The sequence below is a fragment of the Rhizoctonia solani genome, chromosome 12 (genome assembly GCF_016906535.1).
Source record: "Rhizoctonia solani chromosome 12, complete sequence".
NCBI lineage: Eukaryota > Fungi > Basidiomycota > Agaricomycetes > Cantharellales > Ceratobasidiaceae > Rhizoctonia > Rhizoctonia solani.
Window position 1 is genome coordinate 17,432 of NC_057381.1, and position 26,497 is coordinate 43,928.

The 26,497-nt window shown below is 46.2% G+C and overlaps 4 protein-coding genes across 4 annotated transcripts; 2 read left to right on the forward strand and 2 right to left on the reverse strand.

The window, feature by feature from the left end:
* Positions 1-862: 862 nt before the first annotated feature.
* On the forward strand, positions 863-2,208 carry RhiXN_11265 (50S ribosome-binding GTPase; the record flags this gene model as incomplete). Its single annotated transcript, XM_043331080.1, has 4 exons — positions 863-975; positions 1,072-1,105; positions 1,156-1,349; positions 1,407-2,208. The coding sequence occupies 4 exons, from the start codon at positions 863-865 to the stop codon at positions 2,206-2,208; spliced, it is 1,143 nt and encodes a 380-aa protein (XP_043184590.1).
* A 2,771-nt stretch (positions 2,209-4,979) lies between these two features.
* Positions 4,980-11,252, reverse strand: RhiXN_11266 (Retrotransposable element Tf2 protein; the record flags this gene model as incomplete). The annotated part of the gene is made up of 4 exons (XM_043331081.1): positions 4,980-8,369; positions 8,423-9,738; positions 10,909-11,035; positions 11,109-11,252. The coding sequence occupies 4 exons, from the start codon at positions 11,250-11,252 to the stop codon at positions 4,980-4,982; spliced, it is 4,977 nt and encodes a 1,658-aa protein (XP_043184591.1).
* Positions 11,253-21,065: 9,813 nt separating this feature from the next.
* On the reverse strand, positions 21,066-22,472 carry RhiXN_11267 (50S ribosome-binding GTPase; the record flags this gene model as incomplete). The annotated part of the gene is made up of 4 exons (XM_043331082.1): positions 21,066-21,867; positions 21,925-22,118; positions 22,169-22,202; positions 22,300-22,472. 4 exons carry the CDS (start codon positions 22,470-22,472, stop codon positions 21,066-21,068), a joined length of 1,203 nt encoding a protein of 400 aa, XP_043184592.1.
* A 2,874-nt stretch (positions 22,473-25,346) lies between these two features.
* On the forward strand, positions 25,347-26,478 carry RhiXN_11268 (50S ribosome-binding GTPase; the record flags this gene model as incomplete). Its single annotated transcript, XM_043331083.1, has 4 exons — positions 25,347-25,375; positions 25,439-25,472; positions 25,543-25,736; positions 25,788-26,478. 4 exons carry the CDS (start codon positions 25,347-25,349, stop codon positions 26,476-26,478), a joined length of 948 nt encoding a protein of 315 aa, XP_043184593.1.
* Between the last annotated feature and the right edge of the window lie 19 nt (positions 26,479-26,497).

Below are 26,497 nucleotides of genomic sequence, written 5' to 3' on the forward strand. Positions count from 1 at the left end.
ATTATATCTAGCTTGAGCACTCAACTCAATAATCCGCGTACTTTAGGGCACTTCACAATGTTCGGCCTTCGGTTGAGATCTTCGTTCGGGGCCAACCTGGCTCGGAGTGTTCCGTAAGCCCTCCTGAACAGCGTGCGAGCACTTTGGAGGATCGAACTTGATCGTCCAAAGTGCCAACTCACCTTCATAACTAAATGAGCGCTACGGAGCCTTTAGGATCCCCATATAGTACTGTGTGGGCACCTGCCCTGAACTACCCCATCTCTGCTGGCTTTCATTTACACACCGATTTCATTCCGTGTCCCCGTGCTAAACGACATGGTTGCGTATCAATGAGTTGAGCCTAGTTTGAGCATAGCGTTGTATGAGTCTGCCATTGGGGGTGACCTGTGTGTCAATGGCGGTAACAGCTCATCAACACGCTGCAGGCGACAACGAAAAAGGGGTAACTTATATCACCACAGCGCCCTCTTACTGTGCCGATCTATATCCGAAGGAAGACCTCGTTCCAGCCCATGCGGTAAGCTCGCCGCTCATTTTACGGCACACATGTCCTTCTGCGACAGCTGAGATTGACAGATCAAGGTCTAGCTGTGGCCTCGAAGGCAAACGTTGTAGAATGAGCCCAATTCGAAGAGACTGACAAGGTCAGCTTGCAGCCCTTTGCCCACATACTCTTGCAATAAAGCCTTCGAACCTAGTCGCCATCCTTCATATCCATCTCCTTGCCTCACAGATCTGTTGAGCACTCTGAGTATAGAAGACAATTCCACGGCAATATTCTTGCATTCAAATCGATTAGATGGCTGCTGAGTGTCCATCCTCTCATTCGATCTCAACCCAATTTCCACCAACGGTTACAATGATTTCTGGTCCAGTATGCACCAGTGGAGTTGTGCCAGCTCCAGTGGGACCAAGCATGATGGATATGGATGCCACAGAGACCAGACCAAAGTCCACCTCCCTTCGCGTAGCGTAAGTGATATGCTTTGCCCACTAATCCTTTGGGATGGATGAATGGTTATTGCGAGCTCATAAATTGACATACTCCCCCCCCCCCCCTTATTTCAGTATCTTTGGGTCCACCGGAGCTGGAAAGACCACTGTGAGCTTAGCATCTCCTACGCGTGTATCTCAAATCTCATTTTTTCGCAGTTTGTCAACATTGCTTCAGGATCTAAGCTTCGCGTGGGACATGACCTGATGTCATGTACTCGGGATGTATCGCTCGCTGACACGTACCAATACAAAGGTCATGAAATTCAGCTGATCGATACTCCAGGATTCGATGACACCAACCTCCCTGACTCGGAGGTATTGAGGCGTATTGCTGACTTTCTGGCAGAAAGGTAAGTTTCAACCTGCTGTCTCATTACTACTACACGTATGAAGCACCTTGAGCGTAGTTACGAGAAAGAGGGGCCTCTATCTGGGGCCATATTTTTCCATAGCATTGAGAGTATTAGAGTGGGAGGAGCCGCGGCAAAGACCTGGCGGATCTTTCTTCAACTATGCGGGGAAGAGGCCTACAAAAACGCGCTATTTGTTACCAATCGCTGGACTGACCCCCCCTCAGGGGAGCATGTAAGGCGCGAGGCGCAGCTAAAGGATAGTCAATTGTTCGGAGAGGCCATCGGAAAAGGCATCAAAGTAGGGCGATATAGTGCTGGCGGGACCCAAGACGAGGCTCGTACCCTGATTGCGAGTTTATTTAATGCAAGACGGCTCCCATTCGCAATTCAGCGCGAGATGGTGGACGAGAAACTGCAACTCGGCCAAACGGCTGCCGGAAAGGTGGTAGCAGATAACCTGGCGGAACTGAAAGCGGAAAACGAACGGGAGCTAGCAGCTCTGAGAGAGGAATTGGAAGGATCGAACGTAGAAGACGCGGCGGAAATCAGGCTTGAGGAGGAAAATCTGAGGCGGCAGATCGTGGCACGGGAGGCTGAGTGGAACCAGCTAGTTAAACATAAGGAACACAACCCGGCATCACATCGTATCTTATCTGCACTGTCGGGTAAAAGGAGGGGGGATATAAATAGCCCTAGAGTAACTGAAGCAGGCGCGCGAGGAGGCAAGGGTTCGGACACTGGACCGCCTGTGACGGCTCGTGTTCAGAACTTAGGTTCCCATTCCCAAATGGTGGTCGTGGAGGTAATTGTTCGCAACGGAACATCCGTCGGCAATGCAACTCAGAAGCCCCGATGATTGCCCTGTGTACTGGAGCAGTTTACAATTTGTTTATGATGTTGCTGAAATGTATTACACTCTTCAAAATGTGCTTGAAGTAGGGAGATTGCATACCTTGAGAAGCTCTGCACATACCGTCGTGAGAGACAGCTGGCTGATCACAACTAACACAAGACTTTGGTTGGGATTGTAATTTCTGGGGTATGCATATATAAGCAGTCTACCTCTGAGCTACACCATATACCCCCAAGGTAGCAACTATTTGACCCCATCAATCCAACCCCGGGGGGGGGTGAAATCTATAGGGTAAATCAGACCTTAAGGGTTCCAAACACTGGCAAATTCCAGTCTCTGTACTAATTGGAACCCTGCTCCTGATGCTTTGGTAGGTGCAAGATCCAACCTCCTATATTGGACCCCCCATTTGACCCTTGTAGAGTCCAACAACAAGGTGTGGTTGCCTTAAGATAACAATGATGACCTATGTGCTTGTGCATATTGAATAGTTCATTCTTGATATTCCCTTGTGTGAGGTAACACTTGCTGTTTCTTGCTGATTTGGCACTGAGCCTGCTTGCAGGAGGTTGCTCAGCATATTTTGCATTTCCTCCTTCTGCTTGTCAGTGATGCTTGTGTAAAGGTCTTCATTGCCTATATGTTTGACAACCCAGTTCATGTACACCATGCCTACATATACAAGTGCCTTGCCTGGCATTGACTACCCCATACAGTAGACAGCTGTGGGGCAGAGATTGAGATAAAGACATACCTTTCTGTTTCCATTAAGAAGACATCTTCAATACAAAACCATGCCATGCAGTGGGATGTGCTGAGTGTAAAGCACTCTGAGCAGAATGCAATTTGAGGGTAAGATGCCAGGTGTCTAAGTTGAAACAAGACAATGCAGCACCAAGTAGTCAATTAACCCCCTTGCCAATAACATGTGATTCCCCATCAATTGATTTGTTACATTCACTCAGTTCCAAGTGACACTTCCAGGTCTTGAGCTCCTTTTCTCTATATAATTTCTTGTAATTCCTGGAGTGTCCTCCAGCAAATAGGTAGCTGGGGGTGCTGGATATGGGTGGTACTATTGATACTGTGATGCCTTTGTTTCAGAATATGTTTATTGTGTGTTTCAACCACACTGTAAGGTGGGCTGCTTGCTAGTGAGAATGGACACTCACACTTGTACTACTACAGGGGATGGTCAAGCTACATCAATGAACTATCTAGAGGCAACAAAGAGCACCTTAAGGCCACATCTACTAGGCTATTTACAACAGTAAAGGCTTAAGGCCTAAACTATTGTGAATACCAAGTTATTAAAGGGGGCTTGAGGTCCCAATATTCTCTGAAGATAGCAACTATCCCAAATTGTGGGGTGAAACTAAGACTTTTTGTTTTTGGGATGCCTTGTCCAGAATTCAATTTTTAGTAAACACTAAAGATCAGTATTCCATGTGGTGCTGCACAGTCTAAGATTTTGTCAAAGTACAGAATGCAATTTTGGTGGTTCTAGTACCAAAAAACAGACTTAACATATGCTTTGGTTGCTGTGGGTAATGTGTGGGTTCTATATGCAGTACAAGAGGGGAAGCCTAGTGGTGTGGGCCAGGCCACCCAAAACTGCAACCATCCAGATCAAAGGCTTGGGGTGGCAGAGAATTGCACATGGACAAGTATGCTACAAATAGATTTGTGATAATATGAGTAATACAAAAAGAAATAAAAATGTGAAGAAAAACCATGAAATATGCAGCAAAACATAAAGGGATGGTGGGAGGGTGCTGAAAAATGCAAGTACAGTCTGGGTCCCTGTGCTTGGTACACCATTCCAAGATTGCAGTATGGAATGGTGCTGGCTGACTTACACAATTGCAATCTCTCCCCTTGGTCAAGTACATTACAAATCAAATCAAAATATACACTGCAATTATGCAAAAAACATAACAAAATTGTCATAAACAGAGGAAAATATAACTATCTGTAGTTGAACCAGCTTGACTACTAAGCCATAGAGCCCTATTATTCCTCTGCTGACAACCCATGATTACACCTGCTGCCCCCCAAATTTGGGCTTGGGGCAGCATGCAACCACTTGTACTGGTCTGTTTGGCCATGACCAGAACAGTAGCCCTCCTAAGCCATTGCACTAGCTCTTGGGGCTTGAGTTAAACTTACTCTGCACTGATTGCTAATTATACATTGTATCTGTGTCGTGACCCAACTGTAAGGTTGGTCACACGCTAGTGGGTCAGGCGCTTGGGGCCGTAATACTACAAACAAAGCTATACGACTACTAACTAAGGCTTTACTAAGGTTACGTAAGGTAACTGTCCTACTGACTATCTACTGGCAAGGGGGGCTTAGCCCTGGAGGTGTGGTGAGTGCAATAAAGGGGTAAGCAACTGAACTACTTAAGGGCCGGCTACTCAGCTGGCTGGGGGTCCTCCTCAATGGTATGAGACAAGGTAAAATCGACTTGGGGTCTCCAAGCAATTTTCCTCTTGTATTTATACACAAGAGAACTATCTACAGGTGGTCAAAGCTTGTGAGAAAGGAAGTACAGATATGAAAAAGGAAGCGTGCTGCGGGCTGCGTAGAAGCGTGGATTTCTCCTAAGCGCCCTTGGCACGGCATCTCGGCGCGGCAGCTCGGCATAATAAGCGCCGAGATCACGTGATCAGAAAAACAAAGATATAGAGTCCGTAAAAAAAACTAAAAATAACAGAAAAATCGTGCGAATCCAATGGTATATGTAAGGAGGTTATAACATTGCCCCCCCCTTAAAGGCTCTTGGCGGAGTCACGAGCCTTTTTCATTCGCAACTTGTTGAAGCGTTGGATCTCCTCTTGACTGTTTTCCAAGAGCTCCTCAGGTTCCCAGGAATTGTCTTCCGGACCATAACCCTTCCATTTGATTAGATAGAACCATTTCCCTTGTTGCCGTTTGGAATCAATGATCTGTTCCACTTCGTATTCTTCTTCCCCTTCTATTGTTTCAGGAGGGGGTCGTTCTGGAAATGGTTGACTTGGGGATTCATGACTTTTAGAAAGCAACCCTACGTAGAACACATCATGGATTTTCAGCGTATCCGGGAGTTTTAATCGATAGGCGTGGCTGGAGATTTTTTCCGTGATCTCAAATGGTCCCAGTCGCTTGGGATCCAACTTGTTGGAATTTGTCCTGAGTTCCACGTTCTTCCCATCAAGCCAGACTTTTTCCCCTACAAGATACTCCGGTATTGTTCCCTGGTTTCTGGTCATCCGTTCCTTGCTTAACCTGAGGGCTGACTTGGCTTCTTTCCATTCGCGGGCTAGTGTGTTTGCTACCTCATCTGCCTCTGGTACGTTGGCTGGGACATTGGAGGGATTCATTACTGGATTCCTTCCATAGACTAGTTCAAAGGGGGTCTTTCCTGTAGACGCGTGTTTGGCATTGTTATACGCGTATTCTGCCAAAGGGAGCCAGGTGGCCCAGTCTGAATGGTCGGCTGCTACGTATGACCTTAGGTAGAACTCAATGAACTGGTTGACCCTTTCCGTCTGTCCGTCGGATTCTGGGTGGTAAGCGGAGGAAAAGGATGGTTTGATCCCCAGCCTTTGATAAAGTGCCCTGAGAAACTTGCCGGTGAACGTGGTTCCTTGGTCCGAGACGGTTCTGATTGGCAAACCATGGAGTTTCCAGACGTGCTTTACAAATAAATCCGCCAATCCCTTGGACGTGACCTTCTTGGACGTGGGAATGAAGTGACCAAACTTGGAGAATGAGTCGATAACCACAAGGATAGCATCGTGACCCTGGGACTTGGGAAACCCGGTGATGAAGTCGTACAATATGGTATGGAATGGGTAAGGGGGAACTTCCAAGGGTTTTAGGGCAATCACTGGGGCATGCGCACGTTGGTTGGCTTGACAAACTGGACAGCATTCAACCCATTCTTTTGCAGAAGACTTCATTCCCGGCCACCAGTAGTTCCTGCTGATGAGTTCAAGCGTCCTTTGTTGGCCTGGGTGACCTGCCAGGGGGGAGTCATGGAATTCCCTCAATAGTCGCTCTTTCAGAGGTTCTGAGTCCGGAACTACCAGTTTTCCGCGGTACCATAGCAAATCTTCTTCCCAATTGTAGTCCCTGTAGGCCTTTTGGATGGACGGAGGTGCAATATCCGCATCTTCCGTTAGGAATTGGATGATTGGCTTGATCGAGGGATCTTCTTTCAGTTTGGAACGAATTTCTGTGACGATTTCTAGTTCCTCTTCTGACGTGTTTGCAAAGACCTCTGCTGGTAGCATTACTTCTGGTTCCTGGGGGGTGTCCACGTAATCAGACCGTCTGGACAGGGCGTCCAGTTTCCCTGACTGTTTTCCTGGGCAATAATGGATTTCAAAATTAAAGTCGCTCAGGAATACGCGCCATCTGGCGTGCCGCCGGTTGAATGTTCTTGCCTGCATCCAGTACTCCAGGTTTCTATGATCCGTGAAAACCTGAATGGGTTTGTCCGTTGCTTCTAGAAATATCCGCCATTCTTCCAATGCCTTGATTATTGCCAGGAGCTCTTTATCATGAGTGTCGTAGTTGGCTTCTGCTCCTGAGAATGACTTAGACATGTAAGCTACTGGGTGTAAGCGGTTATCTTCTCCTCTTTGACTAAGGATTGCCCCCATAGCCACTCCTGATGCATCGGTTTCCAGGTAGTAGGGCAGATCCGGGTTGGAGTGAATAAGGACAGGTGACCAGGTGACAAGGGATTTCAACTCTTGGAACGCTTCTTCCTCAAGGTTTCCCCACGACCAGGGGGTTTCCTTTTTGGTAAGGTTGTGCAGGGGGCGTGCTACTGAACTGAAATTGGGAATGAAGCGGCGGAGGTAATTGACAAACCCGAGGAATGCCTGGACCTGTTTAACTGTCTTAGGGGTAGGCCATGACGTGACCGCATCAATCTTCTTTTGATCCATGGAAAAACCTGACGGGGAGATGACGATACCCAGATAATCCACTGTGGTGACATGGAAGTGGCACTTGGAGAGTTTACAGAATAATTGATTCTTCATCAGGCGTGATAAGACCTCCCTGACGTGAGTTGGGTGGTCCTTGGGGTCCTCTGAGAAAATCAAGATGTCGTCCAAATAAATAACCACTGTAACGTCAATGAGGTCTCGGAACAGGTCATTCATAAAGTGTTGGAATGCGGCAGGTGCGTTGGTAAGTCCGAATGGCATAACTAAGTACTCGAATAGGCCATATTTGGTTCTGAAGGCCGTCTTCCACTCATCTCCTTCCTTAATCCTGACGTTGTTATAACCCCACCAAAGGTCTAGCTTGGTAAAGATCTTGGCATGTCTGAGTTTGGCCATGAGGTCGTCCTGCCTTGGTAAGGGGTATACGTTCTTATGGGTTACGTCATTCAGCTTCCGGTAGTCAACAACTAATCTAAGGGATCCATCGGCCTTTTTGACAAACATCACTGGAGCGCCGGCAGAGGAGGTACTAGGGCGGATTTTGCCCGTGGCCAGTTCCTCATCAATATGCTGCTTCAGCGCTTTAGACTCCGCATCTGTCATACCGTATATGGGACCGGGAGATAGTTTAGCATCCGGGACAAGATCTATGGCAATGTCATATTCCCTATGTGGGGGAAGCACCTTGAATTCTTCTTTGCCAAAGACCTTGGCAAATTCATGGTATTGTTCCGGAAGATCCGCTAGGGGGTTTGAGTCTGCTTCCTCCTCAGAGGCAATCTGCACCTGTTCCGGGAACGTGATTGATCCCTGTTGCCAGTCAATGAGGGGAGCTTCTGCCGTTAGCCAAGTCATGCCTAAGATAGCCGGGGTGTTCCCAATGGGACAAACAAGGAAAGGAATGGAATGTGTATGGCCATTGGCCAAAACCGTGAGTTGGACCTGGTGCCAAATGCAACCAGTCTGGGAAATCGTACCATCTAACATTCTCACAACTCGTGGATTTTTGAGTTGGGTTTTTGGGATTTTTAACTTTTCTACAACGGAGGGGGAGATGAAGTTTGAGGTTGCTCCGGAGTCTATGAGTGTTCTGAGAGGTTCTGCCGGGGAGTTTTGGACGTATAGGTTGATAAATAATAATGGTTTTTTATTTGAGTCAAGGGCAAGAGAAACAAATTCAAAACTATCTACTAGAGTGTCCATTTTTTGGGTCGGGGGCTTGGCAGCAGTCCTCAACCTCAATCTTTTCCCGAATCAGATACCTCAGCAACCTTGGCCTCCTCCTTAATTGTGGCTTTCCAGCCGTTGGGGCATTGCTTGATGCCGTGGCCCTTTTGTCCGCATTTGACGCATAGCCCAGATGCGCGGCGGCGGTCCCTTTCTTCCGGTGTTACGTAATTAGGATCCTCTGATAAGCGGACCCTCTGAGTGGTGGTGGTGGAAGTGGTCGCGGCAACCGGGGCCTTGGTGGAAGCCTTTTTGGGGCGGTTCTCCTTGTTCTCCCAACGGATGTTGTCTATTTTGACCGAGGCAGCAAATATAGCCTCAAGGTCGTCGTTGGGGATATTGTCCTTGGTGGACAGGAGTTCCTTCACCTTCCAGTGAAGACCGCGCGTGAACTGGGCAATGAATGCCTCAGTGTTCCAGTCAAGCTCCGCCATGAGATTGCGGAACTCGGTTACATACTCAGCCGTGGTCGTGGACTGAGTTAGTGCGGCAATCTTCCTGGCGGCCGCCCTCTTGGCATCGGGATCTGCAAATGCCTCCTTGAATTTGGCCGTTAAGGCCGGGATGGTAGTGGGGGGATTCCCTTCTCCCTTGATAATGGTCCCAATGAGGGGGAGCGCCCAGTCGGCTGCCTTATCGGTCATGTGGTAGAGTATCCACACGACCATCTGCTCCTCCTCATCAAATTGATCCCTGTGTAGGGCCACCCAGAGGAGCATTCGGTCCAGCCATTGGGTGGCTTTGCGGCCCCTAGTATCGCCTTTGTAAGGGTCCGGGAGGTCCATTTTGGGCCGCTTGGTGCTGGATCCCGCGTCGAAGGGGGTGAGGGAGCTTAGGCTCCTAGGCGTTCCGCGAGGCTCTTTTTTGGGAGCTCGCCTGGGTTCTTCTTCCTCTTCTGAGTCGAAGCCTGTGCCCCTTGATGGGCGAAAGGGGGCCTTGAGTCCAGGTCTAACCGTTCCTGGAGTGTGGGTTTCCCCCCCCAAGTGGGTGGGAGGAGTGACAGGCCCAGTCGATGGGCCAGGCTTGGCTTGGGTGGCTCCTTGGTCCTTATCCCCGAGGAGGTCTGCGGTCTCCTTGCATATGGCCCTGAGTTCAGTGATTTGTTGGCTCTGGGCGCGGATTTGGTCCTGAAGGGACCCGACTGTGGCGGTGAGGGCTGTGATAGCCTCGAGGAGAGCGGCAGGGGACGGCTCTGGTTCCATCCTGGGCAAGTCTTGCGGAGCGGGAGATGTGCTGCGAGAGGCCGGTTGGGAGTGGGATGGAATGGAACGTTGAGAGGAGCGAGAGGAAGGACGGGAGTATGGGTGGGGAACGCCAGAGCGTGTGGATGGAATTGTGAAACGGCGTGGGGAGTAGTTGCCTGATACAGGACTTATGAGCGGTTTTTTGCGCAAGATGTTATTCGCTAACTCCTTGCGTCAAGCACCTAGCGTTGGACAATCCCTACAGCAAATCAGCAGATCTGGCGATCGTGATATGTGCGGGTTTTTTGCAAGCGGGTGTTTCAGCTGTCTAGGAGCGCTACTTGCAGAGTTCCGGCGAAACTTGTGGTATGCGGGTGATCAGAGCCTGTCAGCCTTATAGCAATTTGGTACTACGTGGGACCGACGCTAGTTTGATTATTAATAGCAAAAGGCGAGTCCGTTCACGTGATTTCCCTTGTGCTAGTACTGGAGGTCCTCTCGTTGTCAATCAAAGCCTACAAGCAAGTCAATTTTACAATGTCGTGACCCAACTGTAAGGTTGGTCACACGCTAGTGGGTCGGGCGCTTGGGGCCGTAATACTACAAACAAAGCTATACGACTACTAACTAAGGCTTTACTAAGGTTACGTAAGGTAACCGTCCTACTGACTATCTACTGGCAAGGGGGGCTTAGCCCTGGAGGTGTGGTGAGTGCGATAAAGGGGTAAGCGACTGAACTACTTAAGGGCCGGCTACTCAGCTGGCTGGGGGTCCTCCTCAATGGTATGAGACGAGGTAAAATCGACTTGGGGTCTCCAAGCAATTTTCCTCTTGTATTTATACACAAGAGAACTATCTACAGGTGGTCAAAGCTTGTGAGAAAGGAAGTACAGATATGAAAAAGGAAGCGTGCTGCGGGCTGCGTAGAAGCGTGGATTTCTCCTAAGCGCCCTTGGCACGGCATCTCGGCGCGGCAGCTCGGCATAATAAGCGCCGAGATCACGTGATCAGAAAAACAAAGATATAGAGTCCGTAAAAAAAACTAAAAATAACAGAAAAATCGTGCAAATCCAATGGTATATGTAAGGAGGTTATAACAATCTGCCTTGTATAGGCCTTTGTGTGATCTAGTACTGTATTGGGACCTCTTGTTGCTTACATCAAGTAGTACCAAGCCATTACACCTTTACTGCTAGCTGGTCTAGATTACTGAGAGTACAGCAGACTCACTTGGTTTAGTTACATTGTCAGTTGTTGTTGGTTATTACCTCATCTGACAAAGTCAGCTGTGATAATACATCCTTTTAACTTGTAACAACTGAAACATCAGCACTGTAACACCCTACCCTTGCCCTTGCCACTATGGTCCTTGTCTCTGTCCTTGCACTTGTCCTTGTCCTCATCCTCACCTTTGCCCTCCTTGCCCTCCATGCCCTCCTTGCCCTCCTTGCCTTTGTCTTCTTCCTTGTTCTTCTCTTCTCATTCTTTTCCCTTCTCAAGCACCTCATAGGTCACAAGCTGCCTCCAATCTAACTTCCCAACTCACCACAACAGCTGACCATGGGCACAATTCAGAGGGCAGATAGGCTGTGAGCACCCTTGGTTTTTCCTCTGCCAATTGGAAAATGCCTTGCTCCACATTGTATGATAAGGTTTGACTGGCTCTTGGAGGCCATATGCAAATTGCCATGTGTGTATGCATAACACATATTTATTCCTGAGTAGACATCTTGTTTTGTTCTGCACTGGCAACATTGATTCACTCACCCTTTTTGCCAGGCCTGGGCCCTCTCACATGTCATGTCTATGAGCCTGTGTTAAAGTAAATAACTAATCTCACAAGAGATATATACATGTATGCTCCATATCTCATACTATGTATTATCTCATCTCTGTTTGTATGGTACTGTTTACTCCCACAACAGTATCTCATCCCAAGTTATATTTAACACACATGCATCCTGCATTAAATAGATGGCCTTGTTTACACAGGATATTGTTGTACAAGAAGATCAGAGCTCAACAACTTAAAGCAAGACATAAATATATATAAGAAGTATATATATTTGCACCATATACTTCAACAGCCTGTCTATCTCCATCAGCACAAAATGTAAGTTGTCAAAGTTGACCCCCAGTAGCCTGACTGTATGATGTTCCAGGAGCACCCAGTCAAGGATGCCACAAGACACTTCATTTGCACCCTGTTATGGAACAGGATAAAATAGTAAAGAACTGCAAAGCAAACATGATTTAGCCTTCAAAATAGTGTAGACAGACTCTTGTAAAGTGCATAGAAAGATTCCTTGAATTCTTCTGTATTTTCTACTATTTTTAATCATGTAAATACTCAAGGTATTAAGGGAGAAACAGTCCCTTGAAGGAAAGACTTAATGTCCTGGATGTCTATAAGGATGCCAAGGGGGTTGGCGCTTGTGGTTGCAGTGTACAAATAAATAAGTTGCTTAAGGCAATGGGCTACCTAACTACAGCAGTGGCCAACTATACTACAGCATTGAGATTGCTTAAGGCAATGAGGAACTATCTAAGTACAGGGGTAGTTGCTTAAGCTGGTATCTAAGTAACTAAGTAAGTGTGTTTACTGGACCTATAGTCCTTGTACAAGGTGGGCATGCAACAAGAGGTAATCAACCTGGGTGTTACCATGGTTGGTTGGCCTCTTTATATATTACAGAGTGTGGACTAATAACAAATACATATATGCAAAACCATATCCAATAAGAACCCCACTCCAACTGCAGCCTTACTCATGACTACATGTCACTGACATGTCATGATGATGTCATTGGTGGAGGTGGCTACATGTGCTGAGTAAGCACAGATAGGGACATGGCTGGGCACTTAGCATATAAGGTAAGTGCCAAAGTCACATGATTTGAAAAGTTGTTTGTTTGTGTTTGTTTAAAGTTGAGAAAATTGGAATAAATTCCGTGGTATTGAATGTGTCTACAACACTTGATAACTGTTACACCCTCTTAACATATACCATTGGATTTGCCTGATTTTTCTGATAATTTTACTATTTTTTCCAAACCTGTTATCTTATGTTCTTCAATCACGTGATCTCAGCGCTTATTATGCCAAGATGCCATGCCAAGATGCCATGCCAAGATGCCATGCCAAGGGCGCTTAGGAGAAATCCATGCTTCTGCACAGCCTGCAGCACTCTTCTCTTTTCAAATAAGACTCTTCCATTCTCACACACATAGACCGCTTTGTAGATAGTTCTCTTGTTATAAATACAGCAGGGAAATTGCTTGGAAACCCCAAGTCAATTTTACCTTGTCTCACATTCACTGAGGAGGTTACCAGAAAGCCAGCTAAGTAGCTGACTGCCAGTAGTTCACACTGCTTATCCCACACCTTACTCATCACACCTCCAGGCCTCAGGCCCCCTTGCAGCTAGTAGTTAGTAGTAGGACACCCTAAGCATCATCAGATACTGTAGAATAGCCTAGTTAGTGATTTGCATTGTTTAGTACAGCCTTAAGCGCCCACCCACTAGCATGTACCCAACCTTACAGTTGGCATATGTTACAACCTCCTGATTGATACCATTGGAATCGGACGATTTTTCTATTATTTTTACTATTTTTTACGGACTCCATATCTGTTGTTTTTCGATCACGTGATCTCGGCGCTTATTATGCCAAGATGCCGCGCCGAGTTGCCATGCCAAGGGCGCTTAGGAGAAATCCATGCTTCTGTGCAGCCCGCAGCACGCTTCTCTTTTCACATGTAGGCTTCTATTCACACACGCACAGACCACATGTAATTAGTAGATTTGTCTATATATACAGCAGGGAAATTGCTTGGAGACCCCAAGTTGATTTTACCTTGTCTCATACCCATTGAGGAGGCACCAGCCAGCTAAGTAGCCAGCCCCCAGAAGTTCTGCTAACGCATCACCCCCCTTAAACTCACTCACCACACCTCCAGGCCTAAGGCCCCCTTGCACCAACAGTAGATAGTAGTTGTTGCCATAAGCAACTTAGTTAGTTAGTAGTAGCCTTAGATAAGTAGATTAGATAAGCATTGTCTGTATTAGTTATGGCCTTAAGCGCCTGCCACTAGCAAGTACCCACCTTACAGTGGTGTACAACAGCATGCAACAATAACTTAAGTTTAACTGGAAAACTGTTCTTAAGTAAGCACTCTGCTTTCCAGAAGCTACTAACCTGAGTAGCTAAGAGGAAGGTCTGGGCCTCACTAAGAGCACAGCTTGTTTCAGCCTTTTCCTAAAGTATCTTAGTGAGGGAAAGAATATTTTTAGAACTGGAGGCTAACTCTTATAAGGCACAGCTTTATGATACAGGCTCTCACTTAACACCTCATCTCTATTCATCTTGTCATGTATCTTACCCTACTGTATATAGTAATCACAGGCCTCCAAGGGTACACTGAGCAGCAAAAGTATTGCAGGTCAGGAGAGGTCAAAAGTTTATCTCCAGTGATGAGCATCCAATTAGTGAATCCCATCCAAATTTTACTGACACATGTAGCCATTGTAACACTATGCTGTAGCACAAAATCTCACAAATCCATCATGAACTAAGCTCACAACCCCACTTTTGCTATAATGCAACCTGCAAAACTTTTGCTGATTGTGTTGAGCATCTTCAAAATCTGCACATAACTGATTATGCAGTTCAGTATAAGTTCTGGTTTTTTGCACACACATTCTGAGTTATATGGCCCATTGCTGGACAGAGTATTAGCTTGTTTCACCCATTAGGGACTGTGTAACAGAACTGTCTTCTTAGGGCCAGTAAAAGAAACTCAAAATTGCAGTTACATTGAACTCAAGGCACGGTGTGGGCTGGAAATGCTTTGGGGTATCTCAGCTGGCTGCTGGTACCTAGTGAGGCTGTCTCCAAGACCATCCCATACCTGGGACTGGCAATATAAGGGATTGCAGTGGGTTAGGCTGTATGAGCTGAAAATTGAAATGCCACTCATAAGCTGGAATCCAAGCCAAATAACATAGAACTTCTAGGAGTAGTACACACAGGTCAAGGGTATGCCAAGATCAGTTATCTATGGCAGCAGTGATGTGTTCACAAAGATAGCATGCAGTATACACAATAATTGCAGCCAATGGGTGGGGTCTCAAATTGAACATGTTCTAACTCTGTGATTGTCAATTAGGGAAACAGCCAATTTTCCATCATAAGTTCTGTGTTAGAGACACCTTCTACTGTATGAGTTTCAACCTCCTCCAATCCACAATCACAGAGTTAGAACATGTTCAATTTGAGACCCCACCCATTGGCTGCAATTATTGTGTATACTGCATGCTATCTTTGTGAACACATCACTGCTGCCATAGATAACTGATCTTGGCATACCCTTGACCTGTGTGTACTACTCCTAGAAGTTCTATGTTATTTGGCTTGGATTCCAGCTTATGAGTGGCATTTCAATTTTCAGCTCATACAGCCTAACCCACTGCAATCCCTTATATTGCCAGTCCCAGGTATGGGATGGTCTTGGAGACAGCCTCACTAGGTACCAGCAGCCAGCTGAGATACCCCAAAGCATTTCCAGCCCACACCGTGCCTTGAGTTCAATGTAACTGCAATTTTGAGTTTCTTTTACTGGCCCTAAGAAGACAGTTCTGTTACACAGTCCCTAATGGGTGAAACAAGCTAATACTCTGTCCAGCAATGGGCCATATAACTCAGAATGTGTGTGCAAAAAACCAGAACTTATACTGAACTGCATAATCAGTTATGTGCAGATTTTGAAGATGCTCAACACAATCAGCAAAAGTTTTGCAGGTTGCATTATAGCAAAAGTGGGGTTGTGAGCTTAGTTCATGATGGATTTGTGAGATTTTGTGCTACAGCATAGTGTTACAATGGCTACATGTGTCAGTAAAATTTGGATGGGATTCACTAATTGGATGCTCATCACTGGAGATAAACTTTTGACCTCTCCTGACCTGCAATACTTTTGCTGCTCAGTGTACCCTTGGAGGCCTGTGATTACTATATACAGTAGGGTAAGATACATGACAAGATGAATAGAGATGAGGTGTTAAGTGAGAGCCTGTATCATAAAGCTGTGCCTTATAAGAGTTAGCCTCCAGTTCTAAAAATATTCTTTCCCTCACTAAGATACTTTAGGAAAAGGCTGAAACAAGCTGTGCTCTTAGTGAGGCCCAGACCTTCCTCTTAGCTACTCAGGTTAGTAGCTTCTGGAAAGCAGAGTGCTTACTTAAGAACAGTTTTCCAGTTAAACTTAAGTTATTGTTGCATGCTGTTGTACACCACTGTAAGGTGGGTACTTGCTAGTGGCAGGCGCTTAAGGCCATAACTAATACAGACAATGCTTATCTAATCTACTTATCTAAGGCTACTACTAACTAACTAAGTTGCTTATGGCAACAACTACTATCTACTGTTGGTGCAAGGGGGCCTTAGGCCTGGAGGTGTGGTGAGTGAGTTTAAGGGGGGTGATGCGTTAGCAGAACTTCTGGGGGCTGGCTACTTAGCTGGCTGGTGCCTCCTCAATGGGTATGAGACAAGGTAAAATCAACTTGGGGTCTCCAAGCAATTTCCCTGCTGTATATATAGACAAATCTACTAATTACATGTGGTCTGTGCGTGTGTGAATAGAAGCCTACATGTGAAAAGAGAAGCGTGCTGCGGGCTGCACAGAAGCATGGATTTCTCCTAAGCGCCCTTGGCATGGCAACTCGGCGCGGCATCTTGGCATAATAAGCGCCGAGATCACGTGATCGAAAAACAACAGATATGGAGTCCGTAAAAAATAGTAAAAATAATAGAAAAATCGTCCGATTCCAATGGTATCAATCAGGAGGTTGTAACATATGCCAACTGTAAGGTTGGGTACATGCTAGTGGGTGGGCGCTTAAGGCTGTACTAAACAATGCAAATCACTAACTAGGCTATTCTACAGTATCTGATGATGCTTAGGGTGTCCTACTACTAACTACTAGCTGCAAGGGGGCCTGAGGCCTGGAGGTGTGATGAGTAAGGTGTGGGATAAGCAGTGTGAACTACTGGCAGTCAGCTACTTAGCTGGCTTTCTGGTAACCTCCTCAGTGAATGTGAGACAAGGTAAAATTGACTTGGGGTTTCCAAGCAATTTCCCTGCTGTATTTATAACAAGAGAACTATCTACAAAGCGGTCTATGTGTGTGAGAATGGAAGAGTCTTATTTGAAAAGAGAAGAGTGCTGCAGGCTGTGCAGAAGCATGGATTTCTCCTAAGCGCCCTTGGCATGGCATCTTGGCATGGCATCTTGGCATGGCATCTTGGCATAATAAGCGCTGAGATCACGTGATTGAAGAACATAAGATAACAGGTTTGGAAAAAATAGTAAAATTATCAGAAAAATCAGGCAAATCCAATGGTATATGTTAAGAGGGTGTAACAGTTATCAAGTGTTGTAGACACATTCAATACCACGGAATTTATTCCAATTTTCTCAACTTTAAACAAACACAAACAAACAACTTTTCAAATCATGTGACTTTGGCACTTACCTTATATGCTAAGTGCCCAGCCATGTCCCTATCTGTGCTTACTCAGCACATGTAGCCACCTCCACCAATGACATCATCATGACATGTCAGTGACATGTAGTCATGAGTAAGGCTGCAGTTGGAGTGGGGTTCTTATTGGATATGGTTTTGCATATATGTATTTGTTATTAGTCCACACTCTGTAATATATAAAGAGGCCAACCAACCATGGTAACACCCAGGTTGATTACCTCTTGTTGCATGCCCACCTTGTACAAGGACTATAGGTCCAGTAAACACACTTACTTAGTTACTTAGATACCAGCTTAAGCAACTACCCCTGTACTTAGATAGTTCCTCATTGCCTTAAGCAATCTCAATGCTGTAGTATAGTTGGCCACTGCTGTAGTTAGGTAGCCCATTGCCTTAAGCAACTTATTTATTTGTACACTGCAACCACAAGCGCCAACCCCCTTGGCATCCTTATAGACATCCAGGACATTAAGTCTTTCCTTCAAGGGACTGTTTCTCCCTTAATACCTTGAGTATTTACATGATTAAAAATAGTAGAAAATACAGAAGAATTCAAGGAATCTTTCTATGCACTTTACAAGAGTCTGTCTACACTATTTTGAAGGCTAAATCATGTTTGCTTTGCAGTTCTTTACTATTTTATCCTGTTCCATAACAGGGTGCAAATGAAGTGTCTTGTGGCATCCTTGACTGGGTGCTCCTGGAACATCATACAGTCAGGCTACTGGGGGTCAACTTTGACAACTTACATTTTGTGCTGATGGAGATAGACAGGCTGTTGAAGTATATGGTGCAAATATATATACTTCTTATATATATTTATGTCTTGCTTTAAGTTGTTGAGCTCTGATCTTCTTGTACAACAATATCCTGTGTAAACAAGGCCATCTATTTAATGCAGGATGCATGTGTGTTAAATATAACTTGGGATGAGATACTGTTGTGGGAGTAAACAGTACCATACAAACAGAGATGAGATAATACATAGTATGAGATATGGAGCATACATGTATATATCTCTTGTGAGATTAGTTATTTACTTTAACACAGGCTCATAGACATGACATGTGAGAGGGCCCAGGCCTGGCAAAAAGGGTGAGTGAATCAATGTTGCCAGTGCAGAACAAAACAAGATGTCTACTCAGGAATAAATATGTGTTATGCATACACACATGGCAATTTGCATATGGCCTCCAAGAGCCAGTCAAACCTTATCATACAATGTGGAGCAAGGCATTTTCCAATTGGCAGAGGAAAAACCAAGGGTGCTCACAGCCTATCTGCCCTCTGAATTGTGCCCATGGTCAGCTGTTGTGGTGAGTTGGGAAGTTAGATTGGAGGCAGCTTGTGACCTATGAGGTGCTTGAGAAGGGAAAAGAATGAGAAGAGAAGAACAAGGAAGAAGACAAAGGCAAGGAGGGCAAGGAGGGCATGGAGGGCAAGGAGGGCAAAGGTGAGGATGAGGACAAGGACAAGTGCAAGGACAGAGACAAGGACCATAGTGGCAAGGGCAAGGGTAGGGTGTTACAGTGCTGATGTTTCAGTTGTTACAAGTTAAAAGGATGTATTATCACAGCTGACTTTGTCAGATGAGGTAATAACCAACAACAACTGACAATGTAACTAAACCAAGTGAGTCTGCTGTACTCTCAGTAATCTAGACCAGCTAGCAGTAAAGGTGTAATGGCTTGGTACTACTTGATGTAAGCAACAAGAGGTCCCAATACAGTACTAGATCACACAAAGGCCTATACAAGGCAGATACAATGTATAATTAGCAATCAGTGCAGAGTAAGTTTAACTCAAGCCCCAAGAGCTAGTGCAATGGCTTAGGAGGGCTACTGTTCTGGTCATGGCCAAACAGACCAGTACAAGTGGTTGCATGCTGCCCCAAGCCCAAATTTGGGGGGCAGCAGGTGTAATCATGGGTTGTCAGCAGAGGAATAATAGGGCTCTATGGCTTAGTAGTCAAGCTGGTTCAACTACAGATAGTTATATTTTCCTCTGTTTATGACAATTTTGTTATGTTTTTTGCATAATTGCAGTGTATATTTTGATTTGATTTGTAATGTACTTGACCAAGGGGAGAGATTGCAATTGTGTAAGTCAGCCAGCACCATTCCATACTGCAATCTTGGAATGGTGTACCAAGCACAGGGACCCAGACTGTACTTGCATTTTTCAGCACCCTCCCACCATCCCTTTATGTTTTGCTGCATATTTCATGGTTTTTCTTCACATTTTTATTTCTTTTTGTATTACTCATATTATCACAAATCTATTTGTAGCATACTTGTCCATGTGCAATTCTCTGCCACCCCAAGCCTTTGATCTGGATGGTTGCAGTTTTGGGTGGCCTGGCCCACACCACTAGGCTTCCCCTCTTGTACTGCATATAGAACCCACACATTACCCACAGCAACCAAAGCATATGTTAAGTCTGTTTTTTGGTACTAGAACCACCAAAATTGCATTCTGTACTTTGACAAAATCTTAGACTGTGCAGCACCACATGGAATACTGATCTTTAGTGTTTACTAAAAATTGAATTCTGGACAAGGCATCCCAAAAACAAAAAGTCTTAGTTTCACCCCACAATTTGGGATAGTTGCTATCTTCAGAGAATATTGGGACCTCAAGCCCCCTTTAATAACTTGGTATTCACAATAGTTTAGGCCTTAAGCCTTTACTGTTGTAAATAGCCTAGTAGATGTGGCCTTAAGGTGCTCTTTGTTGCCTCTAGATAGTTCATTGATGTAGCTTGACCATCCCCTGTAGTAGTACAAGTGTGAGTGTCCATTCTCACTAGCAAGCAGCCCACCTTACAGTGTGGTTGAAACACACAATAAACATATTCTGAAACAAAGGCATCACAGTATCAATAGTACCACCCATATCCAGCACCCCCAGCTACCTATTTGCTGGAGGACACTCCAGGAATTACAAGAAATTATATAGAGAAAAGGAGCTCAAGACCTGGAAGTGTCACTTGGAACTGAGTGAATGTAACAAATCAATTGATGGGGAATCACATGTTATTGGCAAGGGGGTTAATTGACTACTTGGTGCTGCATTGTCTTGTTTCAACTTAGACACCTGGCATCTTACCCTCAAATTGCATTCTGCTCAGAGTGCTTTACACTCAGCACATCCCACTGCATGGCATGGTTTTGTATTGAAGATGTCTTCTTAATGGAAACAGAAAGGTATGTCTTTATCTCAATCTCTGCCCCACAGCTGTCTACTGTATGGGGTAGTCAATGCCAGGCAAGGCACTTGTATATGTAGGCATGGTGTACATGAACTGGGTTGTCAAACATATAGGCAATGAAGACCTTTACACAAGCATCACTGACAAGCAGAAGGAGGAAATGCAAAATATGCTGAGCAACCTCCTGCAAGCAGGCTCAGTGCCAAATCAGCAAGAAACAGCAAGTGTTACCTCACACAAGGGAATATCAAGAATGAACTATTCAATATGCACAAGCACATAGGTCATCATTGTTATCTTAAGGCAACCACACCTTGTTGTTGGACTCTACAAGGGTCAAATGGGGGGTCCAATATAGGAGGTTGGATCTTGCACCTACCAAAGCATCAGGAGCAGGGTTCCAATTAGTACAGAGACTGGAATTTGCCAGTGTTTGGAACCCTTAAGGTCTGATTTACCCTATAGATTTCACCCCCCCCCGGGGTTGGATTGATGGGGTCAAATAGTTGCTACCTTGGGGGTATATGGTGTAGCTCAGAGGTAGACTGCTTATATATGCATACCCCAGAAATTACAATCCCAACCAAAGTCTTGTGTTAGTTGTGATCAGCCAGCTGTCTCTCACGACGGTATGTGCAGAGCTTCTCAAGGTATGCAATCTCCCTACTTCAAGCACATTTTGAAGAGTGTAATACATTTCAGCAACATCATAAACAAATTGTAAACTGCTCCAGTACACAGGGCAATCATCGGGGCTTCTGAGTTGCATTGCCGACGGATGTTCCGTTGCGAACAATTACCTCCACGACCACCATTTGGGAATGGGAACCTAAGTTCTGAACACGAGCCGTCACAGGCGGTCCAGTGTCCGAACCCTTGCCTCCTCGCGCGCCTGCTTCAGTTACTCTAGGGCTATTTATATCCCCCCTCCTTTTACCCGACAGTGCAGATAAGATACGATGTGATGCCGGGTTGTGTTCCTTATGTTTAACTAGCTGGTTCCACTCAGCCTCCCGTGCCACGATCTGCCGCCTCAGATTTTCCTCCTCAAGCCTGATTTCCGCCGCGTCTTCTACGTTCGATCCTTCCAATTCCTCTCTCAGAGCTGCTAGCTCCCGTTCGTTTTCCGCTTTCAGTTCCGCCAGGTTATCTGCTACCACCTTTCCGGCAGCCGTTTGGCCGAGTTGCAGTTTCTCGTCCACCATCTCGCGCTGAATTGCGAATGGGAGCCGTCTTGCATTAAATAAACTCGCAATCAGGGTACGAGCCTCGTCTTGGGTCCCGCCAGCACTATATCGCCCTACTTTGATGCCTTTTCCGATGGCCTCTCCGAACAATTGACTATCCTTTAGCTGCGCCTCGCGCCTTACATGCTCCCCTGAGGGGGGGTCAGTCCAGCGATTGGTAACAAATAGCGCGTTTTTGTAGGCCTCTTCCCCGCATAGTTGAAGAAAGATCCGCCAGGTCTTTGCCGCGGCTCCTCCCACTCTAATACTCTCAATGCTATGGAAAAATATGGCCCCAGATAGAGGCCCCTCTTTCTCGTAACTACGCTCAAGGTGCTTCATACGTGTAGTAGTAATGAGACAGCAGGTTGAAACTTACCTTTCTGCCAGAAAGTCAGCAATACGCCTCAATACCTCCGAGTCAGGGAGGTTGGTGTCATCGAATCCTGGAGTATCGATCAGCTGAATTTCATGACCTTTGTATTGGTACGTGTCAGCGAGCGATACATCCCGAGTACATGACATCAGGTCATGTCCCACGCGAAGCTTAGATCCTGAAGCAATGTTGACAAACTGCGAAAAAATGAGATTTGAGATACACGCGTAGGAGATGCTAAGCTCACAGTGGTCTTTCCAGCTCCGGTGGACCCAAAGATACTGAAATAAGGGGGGGGGGGGGGAGTATGTCAATTTATGAGCTCGCAATAACCATTCATCCATCCCAAAGGATTAGTGGGCAAAGCATATCACTTACGCTACGCGAAGGGAGGTGGACTTTGGTCTGGTCTCTGTGGCATCCATATCCATCATGCTTGGTCCCACTGGAGCTGGCACAACTCCACTGGTGCATACTGGACCAGAAATCATTGTAACCGTTGGTGGAAATTGGGTTGAGATCGAATGAGAGGATGGACACTCAGCAGCCATCTAATCGATTTGAATGCAAGAATATTGCCGTGGAATTGTCTTCTATACTCAGAGTGCTCAACAGATCTGTGAGGCAAGGAGATGGATATGAAGGATGGCGACTAGGTTCGAAGGCTTTATTGCAAGAGTATGTGGGCAAAGGGCTGCAAGCTGACCTTGTCAGTCTCTTCGAATTGGGCTCATTCTACAACGTTTGCCTTCGAGGCCACAGCTAGACCTTGATCTGTCAATCTCAGCTGTCGCAGAAGGACATGTGTGCCGTAAAATGAGCGGCGAGCTTACCGCATGGGCTGGAACGAGGTCTTCCTTCGGATATAGATCGGCACAGTAAGAGGGCGCTGTGGTGATATAAGTTACCCCTTTTTCGTTGTCGCCTGCAGCGTGTTGATGAGCTGTTACCGCCATTGACACACAGGTCACCCCCAATGGCAGACTCATACAACGCTATGCTCAAACTAGGCTCAACTCATTGATACGCAACCATGTCGTTTAGCACGGGGACACGGAATGAAATCGGTGTGTAAATGAAAGCCAGCAGAGATGGGGTAGTTCAGGGCAGGTGCCCACACAGTACTATATGGGGATCCTAAAGGCTCCGTAGCGCTCATTTAGTTATGAAGGTGAGTTGGCACTTTGGACGATCAAGTTCGATCCTCCAAAGTGCTCGCACGCTGTTCAGGAGGGCTTACGGAACACTCCGAGCCAGGTTGGCCCCGAACGAAGATCTCAACCGAAGGCCGAACATTGTGAAGTGCCCTAAAGTACGCGGATTATTGAGTTGAGTGCTCAAGCTAGATATAATTGGCTCGCGGCCCCCTATCACTTTCAATCTCAGCAAACAAGGCTGCCTCTCGAGCCGCAATTTCTTCTTCACGGTACTCCTTTTCACGGTGGAGCCCAAATTTTCATATTTTTTGAACCTAAAGAATTGCGCGTTATATGCGGAGTGTTCGCAAAATCCGACCAGCTTTTACATGAGTCCGCGTTCTCAACTCACTTCTGTGGGTCATCGAGGTGCGAATTTCTGGCAAATTTGGACGTCATGCGGATTTTTCGTATTTTCGGGGTTCAATGTGTTTGATATCGGGGTTTCCCGTTGTACTTGAATAACACGCGGTCGCCAGGTGGTCGCGCGTTCTAGCGCCCTTTGGGCCCCCATTAATAGACGCTTGATCAATGTTGCGGATGAGCAGAGCCTTTTAACCGTGTTTACACAGCTCAGATGTACATGTGTACACCCAGCGCATGAACGATGGTGCAGCCCGTATCAGATGACCTAAATTAACATGTGTGATGGGCTCGATACATATGTTCTCACTCGGCCAACACGTTGTTAGTTTACCTCGCCGCTGGGCGCTCAACCAAAACCGCCGGGGCTCGGGAGCGCTCGGGAGCACCGGGAGCGGCTTAGGCAACTGACATAGTACACCATTTTAGGTGTCTGTCAGCAATGACAAAGTTCCTTCTGGCGCTCTAGAGGCTCCCCGAGCCTACGGACCGCATGTGGGTGCTCCCGAGCGCTCCAGAACCCCGGCGGCTTTGGTTGAGCGCCAACCCGGCTAGCCCAGCGCTACTGAGGGTGTTGATCCAGCTTAGATCGTGTCTAGTATTTGTGTTAGCCAGCAAAGTGCTGTTAAATTGATTTCTCAATAATTCTGAGCCACCCTAACTGGGATCTCGTTTTTCCTACTGTAGAAACACGGGCACGGTCGGTATCGGGAACTACAATATGTCGCCAGGAACCGCTGTTGGATCCAGACAACAGCGATCGGCACAAGGTCTATCATAGATGCAATAGCTGAAAACACCCGATAGATGTGCCTGCAGGGTGTTGCTGGAATTGTGGGCTCAAGAAAATAGCGTCGTCTCCCACTGTACAAGGTCAAAATACTGAAAATAAGTACATGTGTTTAAGTAGAAATTGAGCTGAAATCAAGGTCAATACATACTAGTTTTAGATATCAATTATTCCTTAGTCTGATTCATGCTGAGGAAGGCACACTGATATTGTAGTTTTCAAGCCATATGATACTGAAAAACAATATATTTTACTGACACACTGATTTTCAAGATCTTGTCACACCACAGTGTCCCTCATAACACCCGTGCATTCCCTTCAAAACTACCAATTGCATCACAGTTGGCTTCCAGGCCCAGTGCTGGCTAGCAATATTTTTGTTACATTCTGAGTTATATAACACTGAGAAAAAAATGCGTCGGCTAAGGATTCGTAGAATAACGTTACGTGATGCGTAAAAATTGAGCAAGAACTAGTGGGTACCATTGGGTGTAGCTACGGAATTGAAACAAGGGGCCAGCAGATGGTGCGTGAATTGCCATTGCGTGTCATCGTATTTATTGATTCAATGATCTAAAGACATGTAATGGCAATCCATTGCGCCATTTGCAAGCCACAGCTCGATTCCACCTACTTTTTATCCTGAGAATACATCTTATCTGACTCCTAGATTTGCAACCAAGGTAGATTTGTGCCCCGAAGTCACACACCTACATCGGTCGTTTGTTTTCAATTATTGAGTATCCCAGTCTCCGCCCTATCAGGTAGCTTTCAGAAGTGGTATGCGGTAATCATGTGCTTACATTGAACACTTGAAAAAGAGCAAGTAACATATACCACCCTTTGCCCGCCTCCCCTTTGGCACGTTGGCGAGCTCATCACCATCGGGCGACATGGGGGATAACACGAGTACAGATGAGCGTCTGTTTTTGATTACCATGATGGCGCAGTTTCTCAAGAGGTACCTTAACTTGGACTAGCACCGCCAGAAGTGCAGGTATAAAACTCGCCTAACCTACCACATCTTATCGTTCAACTGACACATCACAGCTGCGCCTGTACCCACACACGATAACATGAATCCCTCAAGAGTACGCCTAGTTGCGTGAGTACGAAGCTCATACCTCCACCTGCCAGCGCATAAGCTAATCCAAACTGTCTTGGCTAGCATTTTCGGTGCCACAGGTGCGGGAAAGACGACGGTAAGTTATCTCCTTGTACCGCTCCGTATGAGATGTACTTGGTAGGTATATGACTGATGAGCATACGCAGTTCGTCAATAACGCATCCGGAGGAAACCTTACTGTTGGGCATGATGTTTTCTCATGCACCCAAGATGTGACTCTGGCAGGAGAGTATGAGCAAGATGGATATCTAGTTCAACTGATTGACACTCCCGGGTTCGATGACACCAACGTGAAGGACACAGAAATTTTACAGCGAATTACTGATTTCCTAACAGGGGGGTAAGGAGCCGTATTTAAATTCATGTTACCGTTTCTTACGCAAGTGCTCAGCTACGAGGAGGGACAACTACTGTCTGGGATCATTTTCTTGCACAGCATTTCCCAGCCAAGAGTTACCGGAACTGCAGCAAGAAACTTACGAATGTTCAAAAAGTTATGCGGCACCGATTCTCTCCAAAACCTTACAATCGTAACAAACATGTGGTCTACGCCCCCAACTGCCCAGGAAATAGAGCGTCATAAGCAACTAGTCAATACAGATACATTCTTTGGCGACCTCATAAAGAAAAAAGCACGGGTCGCCTCGTTCCCAAAATACGGTAGCCAGGCTCAGGCGCGCGCTATCATCGCGCCAATGCTGGCGGGAGTCGCAACTCCCATGTCAATCCAGCGGGAGATCGTAGATGATGAGTTAGAGTTAAAGGATACGGCAGCTGGTCAAGTTCTTGAGGATGAAATGTCGAAGAAAATATCTGAGCAGCTGAAAGAGATTGAAGCTCTTCGACTCGAGATAAAGGAGGCTAGGGCGCAAGAGCGTGCGGAAATAATAGAAGAACGAGAAACACTTCAGCGCGAACTGCGTTCCATTCAAGGACAACTAGAGCTTTTGAAGCGTCCCGTGACCGAGAATCGTCGCCGCTGGAAAGGAGTAATGAGGACACTTGCTAGGGCTCCAGGTAGTCTAGTCTTGGGTACCGTGGACACCGTACACTTCGCTTGTCATTCCCTGATAGGTCGATGAATGTGCCACCAGATTGGCC